The following is an 18,680-nucleotide window of genomic DNA, read 5'->3' as shown; positions in this document are numbered from 1 at the left end:
TTCATGAATAAATAAATGAATGAATGAGTAATGCCAGGAAAAGTTTCACTGAGGAGCTGTTCGAACTGGGTTTTAAAGGATGAGTAAAATTTTACCAAAACAGGAGGGGTATAGGAATCTTGGAAATATGGAAAAAGTAGGCTCAGAGGTGTGACGATACAAAGCTCATACTTATTCTGAACATGAGAAAATGAGAGGTTCAATAAGCCCCAAGATGTGAGGTGAAGTGAGACTCGATGATACAGTGAAACCATGTGTGCCCAGTTAAAGAACTTAGATTTTTGTCCTACATCTGGTTATCAAACATGAGAAGCCTTTTGGGGAGAAGACCCACGGCTATCACGGAAACAAGTGTGCGCATCGTCATTCAGCCCCTTGTTCTCAAAGATACACCCAGCTGTGGTATCTTTGAAGATGGTGCAAAGCCTAGAGGGAGGGACGATATAGTCAACTCACCCCCACCCCACCGAACTTACTGTGCTCACGCTCACTTAATGAGAATAGAAAATGACAAAATGTCACAACTTTTCTGGAAGGCAGTTGGTAATATCTATCGGATTTAAAATGTGAATACCCTGACCCAATAATTCTAACCTATGAAATTATTCTATGGAGCTAACAGGACAATCATGTCAAGACACATACACATATACAAGAATGTTTCGGTTTTTTTTATAATATTAAAATTACAAAATGGAAAAAACCTGAATGTCCTTCAATATGGGATTTTTAGCCAAATTTTAGTATAGCCAGATAATAAAATAAGCATTATTAAAAGGATGAGCTACACCTATATGGATTGATATGCTTATGCCCACAATATTGTATTATTTTTAAAGTTAGAAGAGTATTAATAGTATCATCCCATGTTTAAAATATGTTTCTAAAAAAAACCCACCAACATTACACACATATCCCCAGAGGCCTCTTGAACTTTAAATCAAGAGGCTGAAAAACAACAGGAAAAGTCAGCACAGCCCTTCCTGAGACAGACTTGTGGTGACCACATGTAGCCATTATTTAGGAATGCCTTAACTTAGACCAATAGTTCTCAACGTGTGGCCCCTGGACCAGCAGCATTAACATCCTCGGGGACTTGGTTAGAATGCAAATTTCCAGGTACTACCCCAGACCTGCTACAGCAGGAATTTGGGACATGGGGTCCTCCATGGAACTGAGGCCCATAAAGGCTTGAGAATCCCCCATGTGGACATCTGAGAACAGTCACCGAACTAGGGGACAATCTGTCACCTCTGGGTCACGTGCCAGAAAGACTCCCATGGGTAGGGTGGGGTTTCTCAGGGAAGACATGGAGGAGGTCTTAGATTAGAGTGAGGAAGAAGAAAAATCTCTCTTAGTCTCTCGGAGGCCAAGACTTGGTTTGGCCAGGACTCTCCGGATGGCGTTCTAACGCCATTCTGGGTTAGAGGACCGAAAGCAGGGCCAGCTGGGCCAGCCGCGGGTCAGAGGACCGACCTGGGCCTCGGCCGTAGGCGTCGAGATTCTCTGAGATTTTTTTTTACTCTCATTCCCTTCATCCTCAAAGCTCCAGAAAAGTCTCCTGAAAAGTAATTCTGGTCTCAGCCGTTCTGTGGGAAACCGTGGAAGGTCACAGAAGAACGGAACAGGAGAGAGAGTGGCGTCCATCCCCACTCAGGCCAGAAGGCGGAAGCGGTCGCTGCCAGGTTAGCAGGGGCGCTGTACCCAGCCGGGGGCGACCTCGCAGACGTCACCAACAAAAACTGCACGGTGTGCTGACAGGGGAGCAAGGAAGAACTCTGAGCACACTTGAGGTGGTGCCCTGGGAAAGGCTCAGAAAAAAGCTGGAGGACAGATGCTTGGCAGGTCTCGGGGCATGGAAGGGAGCGACATCTAGAAGCAAGTTGGAAGGGGTTCATGCCGTCATCATCTGGGATCAAGCAAGAGACATGGATAGATCTGCAGAGCTCGATCTGAGAGACAGAGCGTTAGGGCTTCCCTTCAAAGCACTTACCATAATTTCAGTTTTACGTTTATTCGTGGGATCGTTTAATTGCCTTTCTCTCCCTCTAGACTGCAAGCTTCACAAAGGCAGGAACAGTACATGTTCTCACTCACCGTTATAGCCCAGCTCCTAGCAGGCATATAGTAGGTACTCAAAAAATAGGTTGGATAAATTAAAATTTTTAAATTAAAACACTCTGGAGTGTTTGATTATTCTTTCCCTGTATGATTGACTTTCTGTTTTTGTCCCCCAGAAATATACTATCATGTGAAAGTACACTGCCAAAAAGAGTGTTATCAAAGGATGAACTCGCCTTTCTGGAAAGAGTCATCTCATAAATGCAGTGCTGTGGCTTTAGTCTCTGAGTTGTAAAGACTAGTTTAGAAAGGCAAAAGAATTTAGGTAAAAGGTAGGCTGTATTTCACTGGAAATACACACGAATACACCCAACAATGGTCATCAGTGATGTCCGGCCTGAGGCCTTAGACACCGCAACATCCTGAGCCACTTGGAAATCAAAGCTGAATTCTATGCACAGGAGTTTCGGCATGAAGTGTTTCTACGGCATTATGATTTACTGAAAACTGACCATCCACACATGACAAAACAGCATGTACTACCTTCGGCCAACACCAGGTGTCTAGGACAGTCATTACGCCAGGTAGTATGGCGTCACAAAGACCCGAGACCCACCCACCCTGACGGCAGGGGGTATCACCGCCAGCCACGCCGAGCGCTGGGGAACAGAGAGGGGAGGCTGTTTCAGAGCGGACTGCAGAAATCGAGACGATAAATGGAGAAGTTTAGCAAATGATCTCCAGCCCCCTAGCCTAAGACGCTTTCCCTGACCTGGAGAGAAGTTATAAAATTTAATTTTCATAAACATTTGGCATCTTTTACTTCGGACAGCAACAGGGCCTGTCGTGGCGGTGCCACCTGGGGTCGGCTGTCCATCCAGGGTCAGCCGTCCATCCGGTGCCTCACAGCCCCAGGGCTTAATGTGACTGCACGGGGACACGACTCCTACAGCAGATGTGACACACAGCAGGCTCGCCACGAGCCGCAGCGGGCACTCCCCAGCCACTGCAGTTCTGGGGAAGCATCTCTGTGGCCTGGCCACAACGAAGCGCCTTACGTTTCAGTTTAGATGTTGACTTCACACAAAACTCCGGACAAAGGGGATGGGGGAGTTGGTCTCCCCGCCCCGCCACACCCCACCCCATTCTCCTTGAACTCAGGGTCAGACTTCCGGGGAACCAAATGCCCAGATGCTTATCTGAGAGTCCAGCGGTCAGGACGGGATGACTCCGGCTCTCTCCCGAAAGGACCTTCCGAGGGAGCCCGGCCACCCTCCACCTCGGCGGGGAGGCTGGGTAATTGCCAGGCTGACCCCTGGAGCCTCTGGCCCTGCTCACCTTTCACTGTAATGCATGGCGCAGCATGATCATGAAATGTGCTTATTAATTTTACTCATTTCCCACTGCGCCCTTCTGCCCTAGGCTGGGTGTTAGGAGAAAATGATAGGGATAGATTCCGCTCCTGTCAGACGTACCAAGACGTTCAGAGAGCCAGACTATCAAAGGCCATCTGCCACCCACTGGCCAAACATTCGAGATGACCCCAAAGGTACAAGCAGAACGTGAAAGACACAGACCAACAAAAGAGCACAGCAAGAAGGCCGGGAGACCCATGCCCTGGGTGTGAGCCCCCCGGGAAAGCCCTCCCAGACACCCGGGCACCCGGCTCTGCCCCGATGCACGGCGTGCTGCTTCATATCTCATTCATCAAAAGATATTCTGGCTTCTCAAATCAGGAACATTTTTATTAGCTTCCCCAAGAGTTTATGGCACAAAGCCATATCTAATGATTCTATTTTATGGCAAGTTATACATTCAAACGGTGCTTTGAAGTCAGACAGCAGGTAAGACTCAAATCTTTGTCAGAAAAGACTCCTTCATTCTTTCACTTTAAAAATGTTTATAAGATTTCAAACAGTTGGGAAAGTGATGAGGAGCGTTTTAACAGGCTTCTCCTCCTTCCTCGCCCGGGACCCAGCGCCGGCTGACCCAATACCTACTGCGCTGTTCTCGCTGGGGGCTGATTCTGCCCACCAACCAAGCCCCTCCTCCTGGGGACGTTCGGTAATTTCTGGACACAGTTTTGGTTGTCACAGCGGGGGGGGGCCTTGTTTTTTGGCATCTAATGGGGAGAGATCAGGGATGCTGCTAAACAGCCTCCGGTGCACAGGACTGCAGCCCCGCAAAACATAATTATCTGATTATCTGGCCGGAAATGTCAACAGCGCCGAGCTTGGGAGCGCTGCCTTAGGGCTCCTTCTGGGCCAGGCACTGCGGTCCTCCCACCCCTGGGACATCAGGCACTCATCCAGTCACGGCGGCAGTTCCAGCTCTAGCTGCCGCTCCATTCTTTCATTCTTAAGTATTCTTGGTGCACACTTTCAGTGAACGAGAATAAAACGCTGTCATAAACAAGATGAGGCAAGTGAAAGCGAGACCACCTGAGACTCTCAGGACACATGGCGACAGCATTAAACCCTCCTGACGTTACTCTGCATTTTTCAAGCTCCACTCAAATCGGCATTAATCGACTGAAACAACAAAATAACCAATTCCAGCCATCGGTACTACCGCACACCACAGAGCAGTCTGCTGAGAAGCAAGGCGAGTCCTCTGCTCAGCTGGGGTGCTGTGGTCAGTCAGAGTGCTGGACTTGGGAGGGGTCTGGTCCTGACTCGCCACTCCCAAGGACGGGCACTGTGGCACTTTACTTCCCGGAGCTTGGGTCCTCCTGGTCAGCAAAGAGGAGATAAAGCTACTTGCTCTTCCGGTGCAGTCGTGAGAGCTAAATGAGTTTGTGGGGAGGAACCAGTTTTGTAAACTATAGAGAGCTGTATGAATATACGGCAATACATTTATACATGTAGGGCAATCGATGACAACCACCAAGGGTCCTTCAGACTCGTGGATCCTTTTCATGAAATGTCACAACTAGAAGTGACTTTGGAAATCAACTAGTCCAACCCCTGAATTTTACAGAAAGTGAAACTGAGCATCACAGAGGTCAAGTGATCAGCCACAGAAACAGCCTCGGTGGGCTCAGGTACTGTGGCTCCCAAACTGGGACCCTCCCCACACGTGCCCATTGGTGACGCATCCCCTCCCTGCTTAAGTTCCTGGAGGGAAGAAACATATCCTACACACAGGTTCAGAGAGTCTTGAACACAGGAGATAAATATTTGCTGGATCAGTGAACAAAAGGTACAAAGCAGTATCCTGACTTACTACATCATAGCCTGTCGGGCCTCGGTTCCGAGAAGCCACCACCCCCACTCCCGTGATGGGATCCATTGACGTCTCTGGCAAGGCTTCCGAAAGGTCTTTGACTTCAGGCATGGTGGATTGGTCCTGGTTCCGAAAAGGGGAAAGAAAGCACAAAATTCACACTGAGTGTTTAAAGTGAACAATGCAAAGCCTCAAACAGACAGAGCCAGGTTCCTGGGGCGAGTATCCCGAGCTAAGCTCCACACACCTGGACTGGCTAAAGGATCCCTGACCTTACCTGAGCCTTTCCTCAGATCAAGAATTCAAAACATCGCTGGCCCCTGTTCCTCTCGGGTTAGTTCTGAATACTGATAACATAGTTAATGAGGGCTTGTCCCTGCTCTGAGTAGGGAATTTTGACTCAAACCCAAAAGCAAAACATTCTCAGATCTCCCGTCCAGCTGCCTGACTTCTGAACAAATACCAGCAGTTCTCCGAGGATAAATCGGACTTGGCCAAGTCTAACCCCACCCTGCGTTTCTCTCCCTTATACTACTTCCTTCTGGAGGTACAGACTTCCAAACCCACAACCAAGGGTGGACTGTTCCGCTGGAAGAGCTTTGCAAATACACACATGGAAGAAAGTCTTCTGGGCACGGAGTCAAAGGAATGGAGCTCCGGTCCGGGCTCCAGGACTTACGAGCTGGTGACTCGGAGCAACAAGGAGTCATGATACTGACAGTCGCAGAGCCGTTACGAAATCTAAGAGTCATGTAAGTGAATGAATGGCCTGGAGATGTCCCTGGCACACAATAGGCTCTTGACAAAAAGCAGATGTGACTGGCGGGGTTTGGGGTACACGGGTCCAGTGTAACTGACCAGAAACGTGGCAGGCACCATTCCCAGGAGGACTGTCAGGCCCCTTTGTTGTGTTTAATCCCACAGGTCGTGTGGGCATTTACTCAGAGCTAAGCACTAACAAGGACCGTAATTCTCGCTGGGCACTGTGGGAGAAAGGGAGGGAAAACGGAATTATTATTCTGTTGCTGACTGCCTCCTGATGTGAGCACAGGAGACAAGCAGTGTATAGAGAGCACTAGGGTCTGGGCGGCTGGAGCGGCAATGCACCAGAAAGCAAATAAAAAAGCTAACACCTTATGTAAATGGCTCTTCGCACTTTTAAAAGGACAAGCAGTGAAAAAGAGCAGGTTAAATCCCGCCTCCTTCTGCAGCAATGAAATTCCACTGGCTGTAGGTCGGCCAGATCTCCCAGGGCTGGTTACGGCTTCTGAAGCAAACCAAACCCCGACCTAACCAGGCAGGCAGAAGGAACAGTCTTAGTTCTCAGCCTTGAATCGGAAGAGGCAGAGGCTATTAAAAATGACTATGCCTCCTAAATAGGAACAACCAAAATGCTGTATGCAAGTCACCTGTGTCATCAGCACTAAAGGCTCAAGAAACAGACTTGTCAAGGCAATGGAGCCAAGTCTCCAATCAAAACAAGGAAGTGCCTGGCAGTACCTGTACCCTCGGCCCCCATTTATGATAAAAGCCAAACTAAGTTCTGCTTTACTTAATTCTACTGAAAATAAGCTTCCAGAAGCCCAGGGCAAGGCATAAGGATACCACACCGCACCACTGCATCATTTTTTAATTTTCAAACTGCATTTACTAGGCAGCTTTATCTGCATAAAGCACAGGGCTTAGTGCTTCCTGCACACAGTAGGCATGAAGTAAATATTTAGTGAATAAATATGCATGCACACTCCCCAATAAAGAAGGTTTAGAATTAAATATGGGCACTGGCCCAATTCAAAGCAAACACTGATCAAAAAGTATCTTCTCTTGGAAAAACCCATATTATTGGTAACATGACAATAACATTGCTGCGGTTTGCAAAATACCGGTACCTGCTGTTGGTTACCAAAATGCTTTGCAATTAACAAGTCATTAACAGAGTGTAAGGATTCTGCCAGAGCTAAAATATCATGCTGTGAATTTAATAAAGAACATGCGAGGTAAGTTTTTTTTATTATTATTAAGATAGTACTGCCTCTACTATCTAAGAGAGAGGAAGGGGGAGATAAGCATGGGAATAAATAAGAAATATTTTATGTGCTGATAGATTCACGTCCTTGGGTTAAAATATCCTCCACGAGGTACTGATGACGATTGCTCTCTTTTGCTCTGAAGCAGGCTATCAAATACAGCAGGGTGAATTCACTCTTAAAGCAACGATGCTGCTCCCAGAATGCACCAGGGAAGCAGCCCAGCAGCAGGTTCCAAGATGGCTGCAGGCTGCCTGCAGCTGAGGCAGACAAAGGAGCCAGCGGCCTGTGCCCGTGTGCGCCTGGTCACAGCCCAGCCTGCAGGATGGGAGGATGCCCTGTGCGGAGCATTAGCACAGAGCATCTCGCACGCCTTCTTCTTTCCTTTCCCCCCAGCTGCGTGCCCTGGGGATCAAGGCAGCCTTTTGTGAAATGCAGACAAATGACTCCTCGCTACGTGGGGCTGAGGCCAGCTCCGCAGTGGAGGAAGCACCACCACCAGCAAAGGAAGCTTTTAATGAGAAACGCCCAAGATATCCATGGCAGAGGCAATCACTCAAAGCAGCTTGCCCTGAATTACATATTTTCTGACTGCAAATTACTTTTAACAGCGTCTCTACCGTCACTTCAATTGACCTTCCTAACAAAAGGCCATTTATTAACTAGCACTCCACATTTCCCAGGCTGCGTGGAGCCTTGAGCCAGAAGGGATGGCACCGCCGAGTACTCAGCCACCCAGGGTCACAGGCCAGGCCTCTGAGACGGGGAGAAGAGGCCATTAATGCTGGCCTGCAGAGCGAATCTGCCCAGGGAGGGAAAGGGAGGGGGACAGGGTGTTTAAGGCCAACATTAACCTGTCTGGTAAGAGGCAATGCTGGTTGAAAACATAAAATACCAACAATGCCTGGCTTCACCCTCAGCAGCATCCCCACCAGCATCTACCTCTATCTCAAAGTCCTAACTGCACACAAAACACACTTACACACCTCCCCTGCATTTGCGATTCTCAAAAAGCTTTCTCGGGATCCTCCTCAATCAATGCTCGCATGAAACCCGGAAGCGGCTGGGTCGTATTATCCCTGTTTTAGAGGAGAGGAAACTGAGGCCTAGAGTTCTCAGATACCGTGCGGGTGGCAGAGCTGCACAGGGCTTCCAGCCCTCCTTCCCCAGTCTGGTCTGCTTCCCACGACACTGTGCAGAGAGGCCAACATCCCATCCGACTGAGAAGCAGTTTCAACACTAATTATATTTAAAATGCCAAAGCTCTCCTTTCTCCAGCCATAGCCCAATAAGTGAAGCAAGGGGGAGAAAAGTAGAGAAAGATGAAAGTAACATGGGATTAATTTTCCTCACACCTCGGTTTCAAGATTCAACATTTCCTTCATAAATAATTTACAACCATAAAAATGAGCTAAGGCCATGTTTGTGTAGGACGGAGGTAAATTTAGGCCTAATGAGGGACATCCGCGCACTGCACAGGAGGGAACGGGTTGATGTATGGTGCGGGGTGAGCTCCGGCGACAGCACACAGGGCTCCATTACCAACTGCAAGTTGCAGGGCCAACCAGGAGGAGCGGGGAGCGCTGTGGGAAACCTCCACCATCGCCGCTGTGGCTGCAAGGAGGGTCTCGATGGTGAAAGCCAAAAGTTGACCCAGTATTTTAGATAACAAGACAACAGACGTGGAGATTACTCACAACGACCGACTGAGCCAACCCGAGACTAAGTGAGTACTCGGTAAATGCCAGGTCAGGAATGAAGGTGGTGGCAGCACCTGGGAGTCACACCTGCTCTTGGGTGTGGAGGGCGTGCTGTGGCAACACTGACCTTGAGCTAGTCCTCCTAACTGAACCTCACAGGTCATCTGGTCCCTATACCCATGCCAGGCCAGCCTCTGCTAGATCATTTGCAAGGCTGGGGGCTGCAGAATTGGCTCCCGGCAGCTGTTCCTGTGTCTGTCCCGGAGGATTTTGCCTGGGAAAGGCAGGAGCGTGACTGTGACTGTGTGCATGTGCGCATGCGGGCGTGCATACTGCATGTACTCACTAGGACTAGCTGGGGTCAGTTAGGGTGCGCTGTGCTTTGCAAGCAGGAGGATTATTTTTCTACGTCATGCTGGATGAATACTATACAGAAATACTGGGTGGGAGAAACCCGTTTCCTGCTTCTGCCTGCAATGCTGCAAACGGCGCCCGGGGCGGCCCCAGCTCTCAGCGCTGCAACGCTCGCCAGTGCCAGCCAGTGCCAGCATCCTGGGTTCACAGAGAAATGAACTTTAACTATAAAGCCCCTTCGCACAGACAGCACACTGCTCCCTTGTAGCTGATCAAAGAATTACTACAACAGTGTGCTTAATCCCTAAAAGTCAGTAGTGCTGGGCTTAACCGATGCCGAACATTGTTTCCGAATCAAAGGCGAGCCTCCCGCCCTGGTCTGGGAGGAAACTAAACTACTGTATCACAGTTGAAAACTCAGGGGAACTTTGATATCATCTCTGTTTAATTTCCCTGGCCCCCTGAGCCTGGGGTTTATCTCATTTTATCAACTCCTGTACTGAAATCAAACCCAACTCACAGAGCTCCGACCTCTCTTCACTGAGGCCCTTCCAGCGAAGGGGTGGGGTGCAGGCTGAGAAGTGTAAAGTGCTTGGGGTGGGGGTGGGGTCGTGGGCAACAACTGCAAGGGGCAGGGGGCACTGCCTTCAAAGCAGGAACAGCAGGAGCCCCGCCAGCCTCCCAGCCGGCTCAGAAGCAGTCAGTGCCAGCAGACAGCACTGCCCAGGGCTGAAGGCCTGACTGGCCACACAACTTTCGAAGAGTAATTTCAAAGTATTGAGGAAGGGGGGGCGGTTAAATTGGGCCACTGTAAATGAAATGACAAAACCAGTGGGTTAATTAAGTTCCAACAGAAGGATGAAATTGCAACTGGCTTGTTTGAAATCCAAAGTCAAGGGCCCAAAAGACATAAAGTGTCTGAAGTGTCTGCCTGCAGCTACCAGCTTTCGGGGCTGGGGCAGAGCGGTGGATAAGTATTTCACTCGCCGTGGGAAACAGCCCAAGAGCAGGGTCTCACTAAGACCGGCTGTCCCCCAGGAAAAGCTGCTGCCATGGCCAACGGCTTTGTGTGTTTCCAAGTGGCAGGGGTGGTCTGCAGGAATCCACGCCCCCCTCTGTTGTCCCACAGCTACTGGCACCTTTCTGCTGACAAATCTTAAGCAGGGGACAAAAGGACACTGTTCCGTCCACATGGGAGGGAGGCCGTGGCCAGGCTTCACCGATGCACACCAGAGCACACACAAACACACCAACCGGGACACTTCCATGCAGCCAAGATGCAGAGACCTACCTCCTGAGGAAAGCTGAGGCCAGGGTCCATGCAGCACCCAGGCGAATGGCCAGCCGGCTGCTGGGGCCACGTGGGAGGCAGTGCGTAGGCTGAGAGGCGCCACTGTCGGACCTCAGGATAGCATCCTGGCACCTCCCGCACTTCGGTCTGGACCACTTACCGAATGACCAGTCAGAAGCCAAACCACCCTGACAAACACTGTTAAGTGTGGTCAGGTGGCTACAAGCCACAGGCTGCTAAGATATTAGGGAACGAAAGCAAATATTTTTCTAAGCTCTCTTAGGTCACAAAGAATTTTCCAGCTAGGGAACTAACAATGGCAAGCACTTCCTCTTCCCCACTAAAAGTCTGTTGCTTCTAATAGAAGAATCTGGTGTATAAACGCATCTACTCTGACCTACGCTTAGACTTACATTAACCATTTGATTACCAAACAGATTTGCCACAAACCACGTGAGGCAGGCCTGGGGTTCAGGTTGCTACAGCCTATACAGTGCAATTCTAGATACTGGAATTCACTCTCCAAAAATAAATCCGGTTTCAAGTTCTACAGCACTGCAGCAGTCAAACGCCTGCCCGTTACAGGCCTGACTCTGCAAAACCAGGATCCTGGTGCTGGCGGGGGGAGTGGCATTCTCCAGCGCACTGTGAGTACCACACCAACTTGCCTTCGATCACCACAAATGGGGGTCATCCCTGCCCACTCCCATCAGGTCTTGGTGCCACATTGTCCCTTAGAGAGAAGGAGGACAGAGGACCCTAACAGAGGCAGATGCCCTACGAATGACACCATGCCAGGAGGCCAAGAGCAATGCTCTCTTGATGTTCAGTGACATGAGGTGCACCCCTACCCTGATGGCCACAGCGTCTACAGAGGAAGGAGAAGCCAATACGTTATCCTAACGCTGGGCGTGTGGGGTCCCAGGCCAGAATCATCAAAACACATGGCCTCGGGTCAGCCAGGCAAGCGCCTCCACCGCCACCCCTCTCTGACTTTCACACGGGTTTGGAGAGTTTCTTTTCATACATCTGGGCATCCAATTATTCCACCTGTACACTGATGACTTCCCAAATACCCCCTCAGACCAGAATTTTCTCCTGAGACTCAGGTGTGTATCCAGTGTCCCATTAATACCTCAAAGTGGGCTGACCTTGCCGTCGTCCCCACAAAGCCTCTCCCAAATTCCCAGGACCTAACAGGACCTGGCACGCAGCCGTCGGTCCACAAATATTTGTGGTGAGCTTTTATGCCAAGCACTGGGGGAGGGTATGCACTGAGGAAGATGAAAAATCTGACTCTCTGGTGCAGGAGTTACCAAATTCTAGCATGCATAAGAGTCACCTGGAGTTTGTTAAAACAGAGATTCTTGAACTCATTCCCAGAGATACTCATTCAACAGGTCTAGGATGGAGCCTGGGAAGCTGCATTTCTAAGAAGCTCTGGTGATGCTCAAACAGCTGGCCCACAATCCAAACTTTGAATACAAGACAGTATGTACCCATCAGATGTCTGATGACTGACTGAATGAATGGATGGAAAAAACCTCAAGGTAATCGACTATAGGGAACAGCCCCAGTCTTTCCCTCTGCAACACAAGTCAGCCAGGACTGCAATGAAGGCCACCCAGTTCCTCCCCTATGACACCCACCCCATCACTCCAAATGTGAGTCACATCTCCCATTCTCCCCAAACCTTCCCCCAACTGCCCAGCCAGACGGGTGCTGTCACTGCGAATCCTAATGTTGTCCAAGGACACGGTCTTAAGAGATACATGTGTACACATGTGTGCATGCACACACATGCACACGCACACGCACACGCACAACCTTGCCTCTCAGAAGGTTAAAACACACTTTTCCTAGCAGAATATAAGTTGTTCAGAGGTGCTGTGTCCACCACAGTGGGTACTCAATAAATGGACTGTGGATAGATGGATGGAAGAAGAACAAATGAATGAAGTTCCTCTCATCCTCTCGAAACTACCCATATCTCATTGGATAAAGAAAGGCACATCAAGCAGCCCCATGCAGGACAAACAGCACAATTCTAGGGATGGGCCACCTGCAGGGAAGCAAAAGGAAAGTACTCTGGGCAGCTCCAGAGGTAGGTCTGACTCAGTTCACACAGGCTGGAGGAGGGCTTGACGGGGCCCAGTGGACCCCCAGGCTGGCTGCACAGAAGACTCCCCTAAGGAGCTTGTAAAAACTACAGTTGCCCCTGCCAATCCCAGGTTCTGATTTAACGGGTCTGGGGCCAATGCCACCGTGCTGGGTGATCCAGCGGAGAAGAGGACATGGCCACCGCTCGTGGAGCTCAGAGGCTGGAGGAAATAACCAGGAAGAAAGGGACTGCAAATGAGGGGACACTCCCTCGTGCCTGGTGAGTCACGGAGACGTGACAGGAGAGATGCCACTCCATCTGGCCCCCTTGAAAGATGGAGGGTACGGAGTAGTGAAGATATCACAGGCCGAAGACATGGACAGAACAAACACGGACTGTTGGGGGAACTGTGAGGAGCAGATGGGCTCTGAAACAAGCCGATGAAATGCTTAAACAAACAAACAAATGATCAAAACAGTTAAAAACCTGTCTGCACTGCTCTGTCGTTTCTAAGGTCTCAGCAGTAACACAGATCTACTGGTCGGAAGGAAGAGATTGCCAAGTCTTCCATTCACAGTTCCTCTCCTGTAACTGAATGCTTCTCAAACCAGCACCACTTCCTGCAGACCCCCACGGGGCCTCCTTCTGCTATTAGCTCAGTGGGGAAATGAGAAGTAAAGAGGAACAGCAGGCTGCGAGCTTTGGAGTCAGAGGGACCTGAGCTTGGATCTCAGCTGACACTTACAGCTGTGTGACCCCAAGCGCGTTAACTAAACTGAGCCTAAGTTTCCGTCCCCATAAAAATCGAAATAATAGACGATACTATTTTTTCTACAGGGTTACAATGTATATAAAGAATATGTAGGACATGGTTCCATAGTGTGGCGGTTAGTACGTCTGCTTTACACGCAGAAGGTACTGGGTTCGTGCCCCAGTGGAGCCATGGTCCATGGTCTACGGCCATGCCACCCTGAACAAGCCCGATGTCTGATCTCGGAAGCTAAGCAGGGTCGGGCCTGGTTAGTACTTGGATGGGAGACCACCTAGGAAGACCAGGTGCTGTAGGCATAAATAATAAGAAAGCGAGCATGCAATCAAGCATGCATATGTAGAACTTACATCAAAAGACACACTTCACAGAGTGAAAAAGTCAACCTAGGGAATGGGAGAAAACATTTGCAAACTATATATCTGATAAGGAATGAAAATCCAAATCTATAAAGAACTCCTATAACTCGACAACAAAAAAGCAAACATCTCAGTGAAAAAAATGGGCAAAAGACTTGAATAAACATTTCTCCAAAGATGATATTCAAATGGCCAATAAGCATATGAAAAGATGTGCAACATCACTAATCATTAGGACAACGCAAACCAAAACCACAATGAGATGTCACCTTATACTCTTTAAGACAGCTATGATCAAAAAGTACAATATCAGTGTTGGCAAGGATGTGGAAAAACTGGGACCCTGGTACACTGTTGGTGGAAACAGAAATGCAGCCGCTATGGAAAACAGTATGGAGGTGCCTCAAAAAGTTAAAAAGAGAACTTCTCTACGATCTAGCGATACATCTGGGTATGTATGCCCAAAGAACTGAAAACAGGGTCTCCAAGAGTTATTTGTACATCCATGTTCACAGCAGCATTATTCACAATAGCCAAAAGGCGGAAGCAATCAATCCAAGTGTCCACAGACAGATGAATGGATAAGCGAAACGTGGTACATCCATGCGGCCTTAAAAAGGAAGGAAATTCTGATGCGTGCTACAGAGTGGATAACCCTTGAAGGCATTATGCTAAGTGAAATAAGCCAGTCACAAAAACACAAAAACTATATGATTCCACTTATACGAGGTACCTAGAATAGTCAAATTCATAGAAATAGAAAGTAGAATGGTGGTTGCCAGGGGCTGGGGGGAGGGGGAAATGGGAGCACAGAGTTTCAGTTTTGCAAGATAAAAAAGTTCTGGAGATTAGCTGCACAATGCGAATATACTTTATGCCACTGATCTGTACAGTAAAAAGTGATTAGGAAGGTAAATTTCATGTTATGTGTATTTTACAACTTAAAAAAAAGCATTTACAATTGTGCTTCTCAAATTTCAGTAAGCACAAGTACAACCCAAGGTTTGTGTTAAACATGCAAATTTTGAGGCCCCTTCCTTAGAAATTCTGATTCAAGGTCTGGGTTTGAGCCCCTGAAATCTGCATTTTCATAAACATCCTAGGGATGTTTAGTTCATTAAGAGTCCATTTATGTTTCTCTTCTAAAGGATCAAAGGATATTCTTTTGAACATTTTGTTTTGCTGATCAGTATCTGTTTTTTAAAAATGTGTGTGTATATAGAACAATCTCACATGGTTGGTTCTAGCCACAAGCCCAACAAGATAGTCCCCCAGTCCCCAGGGAAGTATGAGCTACAAACCTCCACTATGCGACCCCTGGGCTCCAGGCCCACAGCCTCTCACATTTCAGCCTGGATCTTGCCAGAAGTGTGTCAAGTAAGCCCAACATATACCCACAGGATGTTCCCAACAAGGAGGTAAGATCAAGCACACCCTGCAGTGTCTCCGCCCCCCAAGTGGCTGGGAAGAGGAGATCTGATGCAGGCAAGCCCACTGCAAACAGAACAGACAACCGCAGAGAAACCAGGGCTCCCCAGGGCAGCCCAGGGAGCAGAAGACCACGGAGAGCCAGTGGGGCCAGTGAAACGCTGGCCAGGGAGGGCCTCAGAGCCACGGAGAACAGCCTGGGGGAAAGGCAGCACGCTCAAGGAACCCAGGCCTCCCCTCCTACAACCTAATTCACAAAGGAGGCTCTGCCCACTCAACCGCAGCCAACTAAATAGTGTTCTCGACCCATCGCATCCAGCCATGTAGTCATCTGTTATCTTCATCATCATAATAGCACCTTTGACATTTCCCGTGCTGAACTACAACACCGTCATTACTTTCTAGTGCGGCAAGGATGTCGCTCTTTGAGTGTAGAGCACGTCCAACCTGCTAAGGCAGAAGGTTCCAGGACATCTGGATTCTGATGCCCCCAGAAGCAGCTCCATCGCGAAATTAAAAGAGATTAACTTTCAGCCCCCACCCCACACCTTCCAAGGCCCTGAAAGTGGTTCCAGCAATGTCTTTAGTTATGTGGTTTTGTGAAATGTACAAAAGCAAGATATTCTTCAGCCATTTTTCATGCCCTCCCCACACTAAGAATTAATCTGAAATGTGACATAATGAACAGACTCACAAAATTCTGTGGTTGGACTCCACTTGAATTTAGTGAAGACCTCCCCCACACCCTCTACAATGTCACCCGCATTCATGCATATTAGCTCATTCGGCCTTACAGGGTGGTTTTATTCTTAAGCCACTTCTACAAATAAGGAAATGGGGGTTCAGAAAGGTTCCACAAGGTTCCACAAGGTTCCACAAGGTTCCATGACTTGCCTAGGGTCCCCTGGGTTCCAGGAGGTCGACTGAGATTCAAATCAAGCCCCTAAGTCCAAGCCCAGTGCTCTTTCTACTCTACCACCCCTTCCTAGTTACTCTGAGAAGAGCTGAATAATAACTTGCACGCAGGCACTCTAAAATAAAATGAAGCTGCTCTTCTGATTAAGCAGTTAACAAACGCTTAATAATAACTGCTAACTTTTACTGACCACTTGCCCCGTGGCAGGCATAGATCTAAGCACTTCTCTTGCGATATTTCATTTACGTCTCACCATAATCCTATGAGATAGATATCATTAGCCTCACTCCACAAATAAGGCAACTGAGGCTCTGAAAAGTTCGTTTATTCGCCCAAGAACACATAGTGAATAGGAAAGCCAAGGCTTAAGATGAGGTCTAAATCTAAAATTCCCGCATTTAACATTCCGGCTAGGAGTGGGGAAGGCCCACCAGCTGGATGGAGGCAGGGCAGGGGAAGTGCCTTCAGCAGAAATCAGGAATGTGGCCTAAAAGCTAGAAGGAAGGAATGAAAAATGCGAATCGGAGATAACTCCAGGCTCAAATGAACCGATAATTTCCATGTCACGTGGATCTTGGTGCACAGGTCCCAGCGGAGGCCCTATCTCTGAGGCCTCATTTATATATTCTTCGTATGGCACAGTACCTCGAAGTACCCAGCACAGTTTCGGAAAGAAAGGTGTCACCCACCTCCTGTAACTGACCTTGCGAATACACTGAGTTTTTAGTCTAGGCTTCCACAGAGCTTATCTCTTAACTTTTCTAAGGCTTTTCTGGTGCAGCTGATAAGATTTTCTAGCCCTGTTAAAATGAGATGAGATCCAGCCAGCTGTCCAGAAATGTACAATGAGATTATATTGAGAAGGAACCACCAGAGACAAAAGCTGCTAAAGACACTGGCCTGCTGTCTGCTTTTGTGGCAGAAATCTGAGTGGGCGCTGTCTTGGGTGGGGGCAGGGAGGAGAGAACAGGCAACAGCCATGTGCCTTCTGCCCTGGTGCGGCCTTCCTCTGTGCCTTGCTGAACAGGCTGCTGAGGAGCTGGGAACAGAATAGTCGCATCTTTAATTGTGAGAAAGGCTGATAATTTAGTTGTGTATTGGTAACACAGAGGATAAAGATGCTCATGGGTCTGCCTGCTTCACCTGGATCTGTCTCTGGGGATTTGATGTCCCCCTGCACTAGGCCATAGCTGTTGTCCCAGTCCCTGTCCCTCACTTAAGCTGGAGTCTCCATAGGGTGCTCATCAACATGCCCACTATCTTTCCAGGATGAGTACCCGGGGTCGCCCGCGCCCTGGCCTTGGGTGTCCTCTCTGCGGTCCCCAGGTCACAGATGAGGCCACACCTCAGATGATGCCCGAGGCTCAGGTGCACGCTGGTCTGCACCCACGTGACCACAGAGAGCTGGACCCCAGGCCAGGCCCGTCAAACGACTGTCCCCAGTCTGTGCCAGGTGGCCGCGGCGGCCTGGGCACAGGTGAGCCGCCTCGCCTTTCGCCTTTCGAACAGGCGGAGGGGGCTGTGGAGAGGCCCTCACCTGTCCCGGCCCGGGGGGCGCTGCTTGCACCTGGGTCCCGGAGCTCTGTCCCGCCCGCACGCGCAGGGCCACGCCGGGACGGGGCGCCGCGGCGCTCAGGGCCGGGCGGAGAGCGCCGGGCCTGTCCCCGCGGCGGGCCGGGCACGGAGCCCGCAGGCCCCGGCCGGCCCGGCCCCGCCCGCCCGACCCTGGGGCCGGGGCCCGCGCGCGCGCCCGCCCGCCCGCCCGCCGGGGCAGCAGGGCCGGCCCGGCCGAGCCTCCGCGGCGCCCGGCCGCGCGGCCTCACTTAACTGTTCCCCGCTGGGGCGGCGGCGGCGGCGGCGGCGGCTGGGGCGGCGGCGGGTCCCGGCTCCGTCTCACGCAGAAGCAGCTTCTCATCGCCCGTGCGGCGCGGGAGGGGCCGGGCCCGGGGCCCAGGCGGCGGGGCCGGCGCCGCAGCTCGAGCGCGAGCCTCACCGGGAGCGGCGGCGGCGGCGGCGGCGGCAGGGGCGGGGCGCGGCCTGGCGGCGGCGGCGACAACGACGGCGGCGGGCCGGGCTCCGGGCCTCGCGGCGCTGGCGCTGGCTCCGGCTCCGGCTCCGAGGGAGGCGGCCGGCGCCCGAAGCTGCCTCGGGCGGGAGGGAGGCAGCGGGAACCCTGGCGTTCGGAGCCCGCGCCGCCGCCCGGCCGGCACCCCGTCTCCCCACGCCGGCCTCGCCCCCGGCCCCCGCCGCCGCCCGGGCCTCGCAGAGCCTGCAAGCAACCCCCACCTCAGGCCCCCGGGAGCCCCCGGCCTCCACGGGGCTGGGACACCAGTAATCCCCTCCCCCAAGCTGGTCTCTTGCAGGGACCCCGCGGTCCACTCAGCTCTCCTAGGCCTCACTTTATCCTAAACCAGCCCTAACGCTCTGCCGCAGATCCCTGGGAGGCCCC

General features: G+C 50.6%; 1 protein-coding gene and 1 pseudogene across 13 annotated transcripts in view; one reads left to right on the top strand and one right to left on the bottom strand.

The window, feature by feature from the left end:
- The window catches only part of MVB12B (multivesicular body subunit 12B), a 165,144-nt gene extending 146,895 nt beyond the window's left edge, over nucleotides 1-18,249 (bottom strand). For 2 of the 13 annotated variants that reach the window (XM_039861604.1, XM_039861603.1), the window contains exons 1-2: nucleotides 18,060-18,239; nucleotides 5,287-5,409 (exon numbers count right to left, since the gene is read on the bottom strand). In XM_039861604.1, the coding sequence (XP_039717538.1) occupies nucleotides 5,287-5,409; nucleotides 18,060-18,146 (210 nt within the window). In that variant the 5' untranslated portion in view covers nucleotides 18,147-18,239. Of the gene's footprint in view, nucleotides 1-5,286; nucleotides 5,410-5,563; nucleotides 5,925-6,144; nucleotides 6,970-10,658; nucleotides 12,283-18,059 lie in introns of those variants that run through there. The other 11 variants (XM_039861598.1, XM_039861607.1, XM_039861611.1 and 8 more) reach the window with 10 other exon arrangements.
- Nucleotides 13,712-13,827, top strand: LOC120601822 (uncharacterized; annotated as a pseudogene).
- Nucleotides 18,250-18,680: the final 431 nt, after the last annotated feature.

The sequence above is a fragment of the Pteropus medius genome, unplaced genomic scaffold (assembly GCF_902729225.1).
Source record: "Pteropus medius unplaced genomic scaffold, Ma_sr-lr_union100, whole genome shotgun sequence".
NCBI classification, from domain to species: Eukaryota; Metazoa; Chordata; class Mammalia; order Chiroptera; family Pteropodidae; genus Pteropus; species Pteropus medius.
The sequence above is the reverse complement of the archived record's forward strand: the minus strand, read 5'-3'. Positions and strand labels throughout refer to the sequence as shown.